Raw genomic sequence first — 16,328 nt, 5'->3', positions numbered from 1 at the left:
TCCTGTAATTATGTTATCTGACATCACGTAATTTTCAACTACATCAAATAACTATATGTTTTTATAATTTTTTATTTAAAAAATCATGATCCCTCAACTTGGGTTTTAAAATTTTGTCATGTTTTATTATAACGAAACTTACGTTCTATGATGCCATTGTTCCTGATGTAGTTTAATAATGGAAACCTATCCATCTAGGGGCAAAAACATGAGAGGCATTGTGGGGACTTACTAAACCATCTCTGTAAGCTCTTCCTCCTGGAAAGGCGCCTCACTCACTGCCTTCTGCTGCATTCGTCTAGGTTTAGTGGAAAGAAGAGAATAGTGAATTAACTTTCAAAGTATCCAAAAGTAGACAGATACAGAAAATAGTTTTTCTTTGAAATTTTGTAATTATAGTTGTTTCCTTAACAGCTGTTAATGTATTTTTGAATGGAAATGATTTTGTTACTTATTTAATAGGAATACTTATATATGAAAAAATGACATTTGAATAATACAATATGCTTTACTATGGCTGTTGGCGACACCTGCTACTTTGAGGTTTTAGACATGAATCTGATTTCCAGAGTTTTAGAGGTAGGACTGAATGAAGTAGGTTTAGTGAATATCACTCTATAAAGGGAAGCTCCCTTTTGACTGCTTAACAAATTACAGAGGAAAAGCTAGGCTGTGAAAAAAAAAAAAAGACAATTTCTAAAAAACAGTGTTACAAGCATAAATTGTATAGTCTTCTATATTAGTCATTATTCTTGCTGTTATACATCTTTGATATGTGAATTAAGACCTGGAGCTCTTCAAGAAACCTCATAAATATGCTAATACTATAATTAAGAACAGATAGCATTACAAATGCAAATTTTCATCTTGTAATTTTAAAAGTCCTGTTTCGTTTTTTAACTTTTATAACAATACTGTTTTTGAAAAACTAATATCCTTTAATTTCAAGAAAATGTGCTCTCTGGACATGTAGATATAAAGTTCTCCGTATTTTAACTGACATAATCTTGATGTAAAAGTAATTCTTGTTTTCTTGTACAGCTTGACCTTTAGTAAAATTAAACTGTTTTATGACTTTCTGTTTAGAACGTTAAGATATACATCTATAGATGCTACTGCAGTTTATTCACTAAACACATACAAGTAAAAATGCTAGGTTCTTTGCTAGTTGCTAGGAATGTAGCACCAAACGTCGTAATGCCTGACTTCAAGTATATTGAAGTCAAGTGGACAGAAAAGACAGGTGAGCCGGTTCTCACCGTGCACTGTGGCTAACTGGAATTAGGAAAGTGGAATTAGGAAAGAACGAGAGTCAGGATGTATTGATTTCCATGGTAGTTCCACTGCTTATTGCCTAGGTAACCTGTAAACATTTATTTCCTCATCTATAAAATGAATTTAATGACAATACCTATTTTATGGGATTATTCTAAGGATTAAATAAATTAGTGTATGAAAAGCAGTTAGCACAGTGCCTGGGCAATAGTAAGCACTTTATAAATGTTAGCTCTTTTTAGGAGTATTGTGGTAGAAATACGTGATAGAGACAACAGGAGTACAATTGAGGGCCACTAAGACGACAGGATCCAGAACTGCCAGTGAATGAATCATTTCGACAGGAGCCACCCAAGAAGAAGGTGTTAGGAGGAGGAAATGGTTTGTGCCAAACGAGATACAGAGCTTGAGAATGTTTGGCAAAATTGGAAACTGCTAATACTGCGGTGTCGATTCTGTGTGTAGAAAGAGAGGCAATGGCCAAAGTTTGAAGATCATTATGTGCTATGTCAAGGAAGTCAGGCTCCAAGCTAGAAAGTGATAGAAAAACACTGAGGAAATTTAAGCATGGGAATGAAGGATTGTGAAGAGGGGAATTACAGAAACCTCTTTCAGTTTTAAAAAGAGCGTTTTGTCAGCTGGGTGAAGGGTGACCACAGGGTTATGAAATTGAAGGCAGGGAGCCCAGTTAAGTTTTTGCATTAAACTAGGGGGAAAGTTATAAATGCCTTCATGAAGGCATTTACTTCCTCTAAAAGGAATTAAACTATTAAATTTGTATAGACAATATTCGAGGATTTATAATCAGAGTAATTTATGTAATATTTATGCAGAATTGGCTGGTATGTTTATTCCTCATGTTTTTATCCAGAAGTAGTTTTTATTCTATCTTTTAAAAATCACTCATTTTCTGCTTGACCATACTTTTTGAAATATTGCTTTATCAAGAACGGTACACATTATTATATCAATAAGCAGGGTGTTCATTATCTGTTGGAAGTTTTCTTCTTATCTGGAATAAATTATCATAGTTGATCTTATCCAATAATAGCTAATTTAAGCCCCAGTTTGCTTTTATTTCTTTTAAAAATGAATAAATACAAACCTAATGAGATCTTGAATTGCTTGCCTGAAACATAGCTTAGTTGTTGCTGAGGCATGACTGGTTGAGTAACTTCCAGTATGCAGCTACGCTTTTATGCCAGGATTTTGAAGGACTATAATCCAGATGGTAGTTTGAAGAACCTCGCCTTGGCTTTCAGTTTGTCAGATAAACTTGATAATTTTAGCAATCCCTTTATATTTTCATTTTTATTTATCTCAAGTATTATATCAGAGTTTATTTATGGCAAGCTGACATTTTGCACAAACACACCAATTTGTCCTTCATAATAAGAACATTTTTTTGTCCCTTACTACAAATTCTGACATTTTGTGGAAAATATCAAGCTATTAATCTAATCTATTCAAATACACTGAATGCAACTTTTTTCATTGAATCATAAAATTCACAATATTGATCATTATTATTAATTAATGAAAAATGTAGCATATCTTAAATTCAGGTTTTAGATTTTGGACATGTTTTCACTATGAATTTGCATTTAAGCTCAAATGGACAAAATATATTATCATCACTGTTACTATAGTTTCACATAAGTCAGTTTTTAGCATGTCACTGTGAGTTATTTGGAGGGCTCTATAAAAACATAGGGAAAATGAGAATATTATGAAAATTTACTATTAATTGGTCTCTTCATTTTGATTAATTTTCTTTGAATAATCATTGGATAACTTGAATAAAATTATTACAGAAAAGAGAATTCCATGGGTGCATTCATGCTGGCTGAAGTTTTAAAACTAATTTTAAGTGCAACTTGAGTAAACTTTTGATGCTTTTCATGGGAATGACCACAGAACCAAAGTGAAACATATTATCTGTAAAGGGCCATGTTCTAGCCTTTTCAGCCAGTGGAATTCTTTCTAATTAGACAGTTGTAGATTTTAGGGTCAGAAATGTTCCACATCCTCTGGAGACACACTCACAGGGAAACTACAAATTTAGGGTGTTTGTGTTATTATTGATTTGTCTTACTGTCTCAGTGTTTTCTAAATAAAACTGGCTAAATAATCACTCTTTGAAGGCAATCTCATTTATTTTTTCATAGGTTAAAAAAATATTTCAGGTAATGCCACCTATTTTAAACCAGAAGATTGTGGTCTGATTTAATTCACCTTCTGCAAGAAATTCCTAGAAGTCAACATAGTTTAAAATGTCTGTGCTAGGTACTGGAACAGTGCCATGAACAATATGAACAAGGCCACTCTTCTCAAGGAGCTTACATTTTAGTGGGGAAAGGCATTTGAACTAATAATCAACCAAAAAGTAAGATGATTTCAGACTGAAGTATAAAAGAAATAGGTTCATGCAAGAGTCTAGAGTAAAGGAAAGGCAGATACTGTAGATAAGAGTCTAGAGAAGTGTGATATTTGAGGTGACAGCTAGATGATAAGGAGCCGGCTACGTGAAGACCAATTGCCCAACATTACACGGAATGGTTCTCCCTTTGTCTGTACTTACTCCTTTCTCTATGAGTCATCCAGTTTCATGGACTTGCTAGATGCTGTTCTAGGTAGAGAAAAACTGAGAACAGCCAGATACGTATGAACCTAATGTTATGCTTCATTTCTTTCTGCTACTCCTATCTTTTACCCCTGGCTATTCTCAGCAGTTCTGCCAATTTTTAGATACCAAGGAGTGATTTCTTGTCCCACATATGCTAATAATAGAAAATAGGATACTTTTTGTGTTTCTTTTCCCCCTTATCACTTATCAAGTTTTAACACACTATATAACTTATTATTGTTACTACAGTTTTTGTCTGCCCCCACACCACTAAGAATTTTGTAATTTTTTTTCACTGATGTATCCAAGAACCTGAGATGGTACCCAGAATGTAGTAGATGTTCAGTGAAATATCAGATGAATAAATGGCACCCCATAAGAGGGAATCTTGAGATGGAATCTGCTGGAGTTAGTGTCTGCTTGGTCTTGATCACCAATGCTACCAAATCATCCTTGGATTTGCCTTCCATTTCCGGAATCAGTTCAATCCTTTTAAGCCTGGGCCTGACAATGGACCGTCTGATACAGTATTTTCCACAGACTATGTCCCGTGAAACTTCCTATAGAAAGTTGCAGGGGAGAAACATTTTGAACGATTTGTTTAACATGCTGTAGTGCTGACTCTCCTTTTGAACAGCCAACATTGAATGCTGTTCAACCTAAGGCTCTCACCCCAGCATGGTATACTAATACGTACAGAGACTGCTTGTGCCATGTCTGCATTTACTCTTGAGCACAATTATGTTAATGGATTACTCTGGGGTGTCCCTTGCTTCTGTTTTTAAGGCAGTTTGTATATCAGATGCAATTTTGGACAGAGACACCCCCCCCCCACCCCCATCAATTGTATCCTACCATTATACTCATTGTGAAACAGAGGAGAGTGTTACCTGTAATGAAAGTTGGTCAAGGTCTTTAATCAGTACTTTACTTCATGTTCAAGCATTACATTGCAACTTAATTTGTGATAAACTGTAGTTGTTGTTTTCGACAATTCAGAAAATAGTGTTAATTTGGGGAGGTCTAGGCGTCCAATCACCCCTTAGCAGTGGTAGCTCAGCTTATCCTCTAAATACCAGTTGGAATCAAAATATCATTCATGATATCTCTTGTGAAAGCTTTTTTTTTTTTTTTCCCCGCTGAGGAATACTAACCCTGAGCCAACATCTATTGTCAATCTTCCTCTTTTTTTGCTTGAGGAAGACTAGCCCTGAGCTACATCTATGCCAGTCTTCTTCCACTTTATATGTGGGTTGCTGCCACAGCATGGCTGACAGGTGCTGTAAATCTGTGTCCTGGATCTGAAGCCATCACTGTGGGCCACTGAAGTGGAGTGTGCTAAACGTAACCACTACACCACGGAGCTGCCCCTTGTGAAAACGTTTTTCTTTTCTTTTTCTTTATCAATAGGTACAGATAGTGTAATTAAAATTTTAGAATGTTTCAGTTCTTTAGTTCATGATTATAACTTGGAGATCCTTCCCTTCCCCACTTTATTTATTCAAATATTCTTTGGGAAAATGTAGGAAATTATAGATATTTTCATGTATATCTATATTTTGCTTATTTGCCTCAAAACATGATTTTTGTTCCAAGGTACTTAGTTATATGGACCCAGAAAGGACAAGCACACCATAGTAAAATTCTGCAGTACCAGCTTGAATCATGTGCTTTGCCAGTCCCAATTTATTTTAACACTTTTGGTTATTCTCACTATTTATGCATCAGTTATCTTGAATGCAAAACCCTTTATGGGTTAAGGAATGACAGATATTTGAGAATGATAATAATGAATTACATTCACAGTACAGAAAGAAATCAATGGCAGACCCCATATTTGAATATATTTATTTAATGATGAATATGATTTTTTCCCCTAAAAATGTGCCACTTGCTTTTGAAGATTTCCTGGTTCTGTTCTGCTCCTCTGTGGGACCTTCTTCCCTTTGTTTCTGTTTTCCCTGCTTTCCTCAGTTTTGATTTTACTTCCAACAGTTTCTCCTCAATATGGGGCCTATCTTGGATTAGAGGTTTGACTGATTGTTTTTAAAAATTCACGTGGCCCAAGCTGTTCTTGCCCTGTTTAGAACTTCCCAAGGACTCCTTTGACTTATAAGCTCTTGGACTAGGCAACGCCACTTCCATTTTCACCTTCTTTATTCAAATTGGGCTGCCTGGTTCCAGTGAGTACCATTTGGAGTTTGGGATTTTCTTGTTTATTCCCTCTTCTTATTCCCACACAGACACTGGTACCATGTATATCTTGTGTTAGGCTTATCCATACCTGTTTGTGTTTTGGCATTCAAGGGGAAAATCTGTCACTTTGTTGAAATTGTTTTCCTGGTGGTTTTTTGATTTTGCGATTTAGTTGCTATATTTTTATATATACTTTTTATGGAAACTCAGGGATTTTAAAAACTATGCTATCACTGCCACTGCCACCTAGAACTCTGTCTCGTGGATTATATTTCTTAATTTCCAAGTAGTTAAGCTTGTTTTGGTCATAATTGAAGTTATAGTTTTAATTTTGGTTTTAATCTGATAATTCAATGCATAAAGTCACTACCATAACAATTTTTAAGTAGTTTCTCTGCACAGTGAAAATTGTCTACTTTTCTAAATGCTCTGTAGATTTAAGAAAACAATTTTTTTTCTATACGTTCTTGATTATTTCTGCTCTGTTTTTTAACAGATCTTTATGAAAGTTTAGTCTGTAGTTGCTGTCTCTACTTCCTTGCATTACATGTTCTCTTTATGTTACTCTGTTTAGATTAACATTCCTACAACTTCATTGAGAGTGCATTTGTTTGTTACCCACAAAGTTGATGCTGTCAAATCTAATAATCATATTTTCGTCTTCATCTTACTCAACCAACAAAACCAACCACTATTTTCTTGCACCATTTCTTTTCCTTGACATCCGTGACACAACACTCTCCTGGTGTTCTCCTACCTTGTTGACCACTGTTTTTTTTACTCTAATACTGAGGTGGCCTTGAACTTCCTCTTAGAAGATTTAAATGAGTCATATCTAATCCTTCACCGAGTCTTCTCACCTCTCTAAATTATGTGCCCATCTACTTATTTTTGTCTCCATGGCTACTACAGTGTGCAAGCCACTATCACCTCATAACTAGAAAAATCCAGTATTCTTCTCTCTTATCTCCCTGCTTTTCCCTTATCATCTCTTCCCCGCCCAACAGTCAGAAGGATTTTTTTCTTGAGAGTGGGATCATGTCACTCCATAGCTCAAAATCTTTCATGAGTTCCAATAACATGTTCCTTATAATATTTTCCAAACTCTTTATCATGGCCAAAGATCAAGTGACTTAACCCCTGCTTGTCACTCTGAACTTATCAACTACTGTGTTTCTAGGTCACAATACTCCAGCTCTTGTGACTTCCCTTTAGTTTCTCAAACATGTCTAACCCAAGCATACTATTCCCTAAGCCTGGAAACCTCTTTTGACAGATCTTTGTGTGGTTTTCCCCTTCTATTTACTTGAATATCAGCTCATATATCATGTCTTCAGTGAAGCCATCCCTAACTACCCGATCTAAATTGGTCACATATCCTTCTACTTTATCACATCACCTTGTTTTTTTCTTCAAAATGCTTACCACTGTCAAAAATTAAGATATCCACTTATGAGTTTACCTGGTTATTTTCTATCTCCTGCTATTGGAATGCAAACTCCAAGAGGCCAGGGAACTTTGTCCTATTTACAAGGGTGTCACCAGCACCTAGAACAGAGCTGGCTTACCCAGTGTTTCTTTGAATATTTCTTTATGATTTAAATGACTGAGTAAATTAATTTTTGTCTACATGATCAGATTCTGAAAGATATATATATATATATATATTAAAAATTTCTTCCATAATTACGTTATTATCAAATTCTCCTAGTATGTCCAGACATTGTGTTTTTACTTATTTTGCCTGTGTTTTGGTACATATAGGTTTATTACTGTTATGTATTCTTTGTGCCTTATACATTTTATTTGATCAGGTTTTGACTTTGAATTCCACTTTGCTTTAATATTGTCGTTCATGCCTTTTTTATTGTTGTTTTTAAGTGCCTATTATTTTTTTTATAATCCTTTATATTTTGTATATAAATGTGTCACTGCTCTGGATGTGTTTCCTGTAAAAAAACCATAAAGCTGAATTATGCTTTTTAATATACCGTGGAAATCTCTGTCTTTCAATGAGGATTCAGTCTGTTCACATTTAGTGCAATTGCTTATACTTTATCTTATTCTTTTATTTTTATGGCATGTGTTATTTATTTTATTTATTTCCTCCTTTCTCTTTTCCATGAATTTGCTCATTTATTCAAGCCTTTATTGAAGCTCCTTTTCCCCCTTTTTATTTAGATATTTTCCAACACTAAGGTTAGCTTCCTATTCCAATTTATCTTAATCGAACCAATTTTATTTATTATAATTTCAAGATAACTATCCTTTCAAAGATTATCCAGCACTTCTCAATTGCTCTTTCCAGAATTCTCTTCTCATGGATTTAAGTTACTGTTGATAATATTGTTTGATAAGCTTTGTTTCTAACACACTCTTATGGACAGTCACCTGGGGAGAAAATTTATTTTTATCTTTTTCAGTTTAAAAGATGTTTTATCTTAAAGTTTTTAAGACAGTTTCACCTATAACCAGTCTCCTCCATAATTATCTTTCCTCAGTCTCTGTATAGGTGCTTTGTAATTCTTCAAATGCTTAGAAGCTTTTTGGAAATGAATGTTACTATATTTAGGCTTTCGTGTGTATGCCAAAAGTTTAACCATCTTCTCCATTGACTGTAATTCTTTATTTTATATAAGACATACTTGTATTTCTTGTTTTAAATTTAAATTCCTTAGTATTAATTCTTTGCACTGAAAGCTGAGACATTTGTGAAGCTCATCTTTGTTTTCCTTCATGAATGAATTATGTCCTCCTCTGCCTTTTGTTCAATGTCTGAAAACAGTTATTTCATATATTTTATATAATTTTCTAGTTGTTTAAGGCAGAAGAGAAATCTCATCCCTGTTAGTCCATTTTTACTGGAAGTAGAAATTCTATTACATGTCTTTGAAATATTTTCATAAAAGATTATTAAAGGAAAAAAATTTCAATATCTTAATTATTTAGTTTCAGCTATCTGGGAAAATTAAATTATGGTGATCATATCCTTTATACATAATGTAAAGCTATAATAATATTCTTTTTATACCTATTATATGCTAGATATGCAAGAATTTTATTTCTATTAATTCAGTTAGTCTTTCCTCTAGCACTATAAAGTAGGTGCTATTATTATTACTATTCACAGATGGGACAACTGAGGCACAAATAGGTTAAACAGTTTTCCAAAATGTATATATCTAGTAAGTGAAAAACTGGATTTCAAAATCAGATATTCTCTATTCAGATGCTGCATTATTGACTGTTACACTATATAATACTTCCTCAAGAAAAGTGTTAAAGTATAATCTGTATGATGTTAACAGAAAGGTGAAAACTTGAGCTTATTGGATAGTTTCACCTCTCAAAATTTATTTCTTATTAACATGAAGTTGTAAAATGAGGTGACATTTTATTTTTTGAGGGTGTCTAACAAAATATTTGTATGCATGCATGCAGCTTCCCTAGACAAGAAATATAGGAAAGAACAAATCCTCTAAGTTTTCTTAATAGCATTGACATTTATTTTTTGGCCTACAATCAATTATCAATTGTATTAATAGAAAATGTGATTATTATTAGACGAAAGAAACTCATTTGCATGTTTTAGGCCCGTTTAATATGTTACAGGCTTTGACATGAAACTCTTAGCATATATTCTTGAAGTAATTTTATCATAATTTTCAACGTTATAGTCCTGCAAAGGTCATCATCAGTAGTTGAATATATTAGGTGTTCTAGATGAAGTTTTAATTTCAGCATATATGACTTATAATATGGTGATCCAAATGTCTTGATGAGTTAAAAATATTGCATTTACAAATACCATGAAACATCACCACAGGTATTAGAGAAGAATACAGACTCAGTAAGTTTCAAACTTTCTTTATTTTGATTTTTCAGATTGCATTCTCACAACACAATACAATCATGGATCTTGTGCAGTTTTTTGTCACCTTCTTCAGGTAATTTGCTTTTACTGAATTTGAATTTGTTAAACCTGTATTCTGATATATGTTCTGTCAATCCGTTAGGTAATTTATTAATTTTTTGACCTCAAAATATCATATAATGTGTCTTGAATAGTTTTATATGCTTAAATATATACCACAGAGCCGAGGAAACATATTTACAATATACTTTTGCAAGATTATTTTGCTGGTGTACTATTTAATAGCTAATGGATTCAGTGGAAAGAGGATGGTAACTTTGTCTTCCCCTGTCACATAAGTAATTAAAGCCTGCTTTAATTAATGAAATTAACAGTACCTTCACCATATTGATTAGGTGCATCTTTAGAATTATATCAATTTGATTATTTCTTAGGAAATTATCGTATGTTTTTAGCAATGTGCTAAAATCTGTAGGGGATAAGAAAAAGTATGTATTTTCTGTCCTCAAAGAGCTGATAATCTGGAAGTACTAAATATGACTTCAAATAAAGCATCATTCCCTAGGATATGGGTTATTTGAGATATTAGCAGTAGTTTCATAAAAAAGGTTCCATAATTAAACAACTGGGGAAAATGCTGTGTATACTAAAGTTAAACAGGGCTCTTTTGGTTTGTTTTTAACTGATATTACTTACAGTTTTTAATATGCTCATTTGCAATGTATTTTTCTAAAAGAGAGAATGCATTTCTCAAAATGTAAGAACTCTTTTCAGGGGACATCTATTTTCATTTCCATGGGGTGTAAATAAATGAAGACTGGGTTAGGAGAAGAAGCTGAGTTTCAATGATAGAATATCTGTATTATGGCATTTTAGATCATCTGGACTGGAAGAAATGTTATTTTTGTTAAGCTGATTAAGATGTGTACAGTTCATGCTGGTCCACTGGGTGCCTTTGTGCAAATTAGACAAATATGTCTACTCCTTTTGGCAAACCATAGTCTCCCATCAGGGCACATAACTTTACAAACAGTGCAGTATGAATTTTGACCTCCGCTTACCAAGTTGACTGGGCTGCTTTGTACAGTAAAGAACCTGTACAACTCAATCCTTGATGCAGGTGGTGAGACAGTCACTTTCCTAAACGCCAAAGTAACCGTTATTGGTTATGTTGTCCAGATACCCATACAGTACTTGAATTTCTAATGACTTCTCCACAGGGGTCAGCAAACATTTTCTGTAATGGGCCAGATAGTAAATATTTCAGGATTTGTGGGCTACAGGGTCTCTGTTCCTTCTACGCAGCTCTGCTGCTGCAGTGCTAAAGCAGCCACTGCCAATATTCAAACAAACGAGTGGCTGTGTTCCAATAAACCTTCATTGTGAAAACAGCTGGTGGGCTGAATTCTACCTGTGGACATAATTTGCCCAACCCCTGATCTAGCTTATGCCTCTGAATGCTTTTAGTGACAGGAAACGCACCATCCCCTGAGATAGCATTTTCTATCTTCAGATAACTAATTGTTCTGTATAATTGAGACGAAATCTGTCTCCTTGTAAATCTCTCTTCTAATTCGTCCATATGGGCCCATACAAAGCAAGTCTAATCTTTCATCTCCATTTATGGCCCTTCAGTTTTTTAAGCTCTTTTCTCAAAGTTATACATTCCCTGTTCATTTATTCACTTCTGTTGTCAAACCTTTGCCATGTTGGTCACTTTCCTCTGAAAACAATCATGTTTGTTTACGTCTGGTAAAAAGTTGTAATTTCCGGAATGTAAATGCTATAAACATCTTTATCACCAACATGTATGCAGTGTTATTCATACTTTAAATCTGGCCCTTAAAAAATGAAGTTTTAGCAAACATCTTAAATATATTTAATATTTTATGACTTTGTACTTCTGAATATTAATAGATTTTAAAGCTATTAATTAGTTTACAATATGTTTTTGGAAAGTATTAGAAGTTACAGTCAAGTGAGCATTATTTAATGCATCAAAATAAAATGTTTCTGATGCAGAATAGTGTGGGTGGAAATACACTGAAAAGTTCAGCTCTGTAAAAATTCACAAAGCTGAATATATATGTAAATTATTTAAATTTTTAGGGTTTTATTTGAAGCTTTTGAATTCATGTGCATACTTAAATTCAATAGTTCTTTTATTAAGTAAAAGAAGGCTAGTGTTAATATGTACCATGTCTTAGAGATGATCCTTTTTATTATGTTGTCATCATAACAAAGTGAAATAAAATATTCTAATCACTGTGTGAGATAAAATATATTTGATGGTTTTTTTGTCATTTAAATTTTTTTCAGTAGTGAAATATAAATTAGATAGTTTTAAAATTGTCTCATTGTTAAGAAAAAACATAGACAGAGTATTTTGAATTTCATTTTTCTTCAATAAGGCCACTGCTAAATTTTAAAAGAGATTTTTAAACAGGTCAGCATTTGTGGACATCCTTGAATCAGGCCATTATTACTGTATTGCTGTTTCTAACAGAGTTATTGAAGAAGCGGAGATAAGTGTAGCAGCTTTTCAGTTTAGGTACCATTCAATGGAGGCCAGTTCATGAACTGGCAGTTTTTTACCTCTATAATGGGCAAAGTTCTGGGAGTAATCAAAATTCGGCAAGTACTGGGGAGATAATTTTTAGATATAGCCTGGCTCTGATCTTAGCTTTCTGTGCTGTCTTAAGTAGGTCACCTAGCAACTCTAAATTTCAGTCATTTCCTACATAGATTTGAAGGATTTTATTGTTGTTGTTAGAGTCTGTGGTGTAATATAATAATTAGAAAACTGAAAGGAATTATTTAAAAAATAAGCACTTTTTTTTCTGGTGTGTAAAATGGAAAAGTAAGTCTGAGTGAATCTGAAAAGTCTGAATTACTTATTTTAATTGAAGTTAAGCCATCCTGGTAAGTTAAGTGGTGATATGGTAGGGACCACTACCCCTGCACCTTTTGGATTTTTAGAGGTGGTACTAATTTTCACTATCCCACTGGGATGACGTAATGTCTTTGACTTACCATCTTGACCAGCTAAAGGATAGTTTATGATAGATCTAGCCCTCCGGGACAGGGACATGATGTAGAGGTTACTCCAACTACCGTGCACATAAATTCTAATTATACACTCGAGAACTAGGGAAATTTTCACTGGGTGGATATGTATACATAGTTGGCCTGCTATGAGCCAGAATTTGTTACCTGGACCCTGAGAACACCTCAACTCTAATGAGTGGCCATGATGACATTTTAGTCCTTGGGTTGGCTGTGTCATCTCTAACCCTGAGTCTAATAGTAATCAAAATATCTACTTATTCCTTTGCATTGTGTATATACCCATGTATATACCTGTGTATATACCCAGATATACACAGGTCCCTTTGTATAGAGGTTGTACAAAGGTCCCTTTGGGGATCATTTTGTACACTTTTCAAGAGGTTTCAAGATGTCCTTTCTTTTATGGACCCAACCACCTGTTCCATCAATGGGTTCTGGATTTATTTTCTTTTAGGACAACCACCCTCAGACTTCTGTTCCTCCATTCTTACTTAAAGTAAAAATAATGTTAAATAGCTGTTGTTGGCTGCCCACCCATTCTGCCCGTCACGATACCCTGCATTATTAATCATACCCGCAGTTTTTTGTGGACCAACCCCCTTGGCTGCTCCTCCAGTCTTCTTGATCATTATGGTAAATATGGCCCTGGATTCTGTCAGTTCAGCACTGATACCTGGCCTCTTTTACTCTGAGTCCCCATCACTTAACAAACCTACCCCTGTAACTGCCTCTCCTGTTGTCGGCTCTGGTCTGCAAAAGAAAGCCATCGCTGAACTTCTTAAGAGAAACTGGTGACCCTCTCATCAGCTTCCTTATATCCTTGGTGAATATTGTGTCCCATGGAATGTAGTCTTCTAGTAGTTCTTCTGGCCTTACATAATACATCCATTCCAGCACATTCCCTTCTGTTGTCTTTTTTATTCCTTTGTCTTCCATCTGCTAGGGCAACTCAGGCATTTCCATTTCACTTTGCAGTGGTCATTGCTTTTTCTAGCTTGTGAGAGTCACTCCAGCAGCATTTGCCCCATGCCCTGGAGTCCTCAGTAGGGTATTACGTGTCTTGTGGTCCTGAAAATATGCAACAAAATTCATGAATTCTTGCTTATCCAGTCTTACCTCCCATCCCCCTTGATCCAATACTGCCAAAAATCCAATTCCCGTCATTCTCCCCTGGCTCCTGCCAGTACACACTAGCTAATCCTTGAGCTTTTTCAAGTATGTATTCTCTTCCCTCTCTTATCAGGCCAAATCCCCATCTTACCTCCTAATTACCCAGACCACAAGTCCTCAGAGAAGTAGACACCAAGATGGGATTAGACATGCAATAAATGTATTAGGGGATTATGCTGTCATTTAATTCTGGTATCACTTTGGCAACCAGGAAGGAGGTGGGAGCAGCTTTTAGGGGAGCATCTGTTATTCTGTTACTAGGGAAGGGAGCTGTAGACCCAACATCCTCAAAAGCGTCCATCTCCATATTTCAATCTAGATACTCCTATTCCATATTTCAAGGGCTCAGGTGTTCTCAACCATGGCCCCTGTCTTTGCATAGGAGAACTGCTTTGGCTGCGCATTCTATCATCTCTGGAGCTCTGCAGCTCTAGCAGTTAGATCATCAGCCTGCTGTTCATCCATATTGGCCCTTCCACTGTCACAGATAAGAGTCTCATTTAAAGCTATAAAAGAGACCCTCTAGCTCTTCTATTTAGCCAGTAATGTTGTTAATAACTTTCAGTTTCTCATTATCCCTCTCCAGGTACTAATACAACATAGCAGTAATCAGCCAACGCCACTCCTTTTTGAAGGTGTTTTCACCAGTCACCACTGGTGAAATCTTTAGCAATTCAAGCCTTCTTGCAGGGACTATCTGTACGCCACCTACTAACATGGATGCTGTCGTTTTAGCCTGCCACGTAGTGAGTGAGCCAGATCCAAATCCCCATTTTACCTCCTCATTACCCAGACCACAAGTCTTCAGAGAAGTAGACACCAAGATGGGATTAGACACGCAATAAATGTATTAGGAGAAACTTCCATGAGGGAAAGAGCAGGGGAGACGGTGAGAGATCTTTAGACTCCAGTGCTGATATGACCTTTGTGAAGTAGATCAGGAAGAAAGGGATGTTGAGTGAAAGAGTGTGAGATTGTGATGCAGTTCTGAGAAAGTGTGACAAGATCAATGGTGAATCGTCAAGCCAAATCACCCATCAAAGGAGTTCTGCATCTCCCAGGCTCAAGTTTGCCTTGTTATCACTGCCATGCTCAATCACTGACTGAGAAGCACTTATGGGAAGTGTGGCCTCAGTGTGAACACAGGGATGGATTTCAGAGTGCAGTAGCTGGGGCCATTGATTAAGTGTGCTCTTAGTAGTCAGAGATCAGAGAAGCACATTTTAATGATTGACACAATAGATTTGTCTGTTGCTTAAAGCTTTGGTAGAACTGATGTATAAAACCACATGAATTTGGAAAGGTTTTTAGATTTGTTATTGTATGGTTTGATTTTTTGTGGGTAGATTTTTCAATTTATGATTAAATTTCATTAATAATTTTGTCTTCTCAGGTTTTCTATTTGTCTTGACATAGTTGGCAATTTTCTTTAGGAAATTGCCCACTTTATCTTATTTTTAAAATTTGTTGGCATATATTTTCTAATATTAATATTTAAAAATTTTTCGTATGTTAGAGTTATGCCTCTCTTTTCATTGTGAATTTTGCATATTTTCCCATTTCATTTTTTTCTTGGTAAGCTATGCAAGAACTTTGATAGTGTTGGGAGTCCTTTCAAAAACCAGATTGTATGGCTTCTTCCCATTGTTTTCTAATTCATTATTTTCTGCTCTTAGTTCTTCTATTTTTTTTAGTTACATTATTAATTTTCCAACTTTTTGATTTTAGGTGAAATTAAGCTTATTAATTTCTAGTTGTATGGCTCTAATATATGCATTTAGGGCTACTTATTTTTTTGATATTCTACTTCAGCTGCATTCCATGGACTCTAATATGTAGTATTTTTGTTGCCTGCAGTTCAAAATATTTTCTAATCTCTTTTATGATTTCCATGTGAATTATTTAGAAGTGTATTTTTCAATTTACAAATGTGTGGAATTTTTTCAATGTGTCTTTTTTATTGATTTCTCTTCAGTCAATAAAAGATCATTGTGATACTTTGGCATTTGTTGAATTTTTTCCTGTTGTCAAATATATGATCAATATTGTAAATGTCCCACCTGTTTGATACGAATGGGTTTTCTCTGATCCTTGGATTCAAGATTTTATAGATACCCG

The 16,328-nt window shown here is 34.9% G+C and overlaps 1 protein-coding gene and 1 long non-coding RNA gene across 4 annotated transcripts in view; one reads left to right on the top strand and one right to left on the bottom strand.

The window, feature by feature from the left end:
• ATRNL1 (attractin like 1) overlaps nucleotides 1-16,328 on the top strand; it is a 740,103-nt gene that overhangs the window by 329,153 nt on the left and 394,622 nt on the right. For all 3 annotated transcript variants that reach the window (XM_070260546.1, XM_005602549.4, XM_070260536.1), the window contains exon 25: nucleotides 9,983-10,044. In XM_070260546.1, coding sequence (XP_070116647.1) covers nucleotides 9,983-10,044 — 62 coding nt within the window. The remainder of the gene's footprint in view (nucleotides 1-9,982; nucleotides 10,045-16,328) is intronic.
• LOC111773108 (uncharacterized) lies at nucleotides 104-14,381 on the bottom strand. The gene is made up of 3 exons (XR_002807300.2): nucleotides 14,302-14,381; nucleotides 13,757-14,108; nucleotides 104-298 (listed from the first exon to the last, which is right to left on the bottom strand). It is a non-coding gene; the product is annotated as an uncharacterized lncRNA (long non-coding RNA).

The sequence above is a fragment of the Equus caballus genome, chromosome 1 (genome assembly GCF_041296265.1).
Source record: "Equus caballus isolate H_3958 breed thoroughbred chromosome 1, TB-T2T, whole genome shotgun sequence".
NCBI lineage: Eukaryota > Metazoa > Chordata > Mammalia > Perissodactyla > Equidae > Equus > Equus caballus.
The sequence above is the reverse complement of the archived record's forward strand: the minus strand, read 5'-3'. Positions and strand labels throughout refer to the sequence as shown.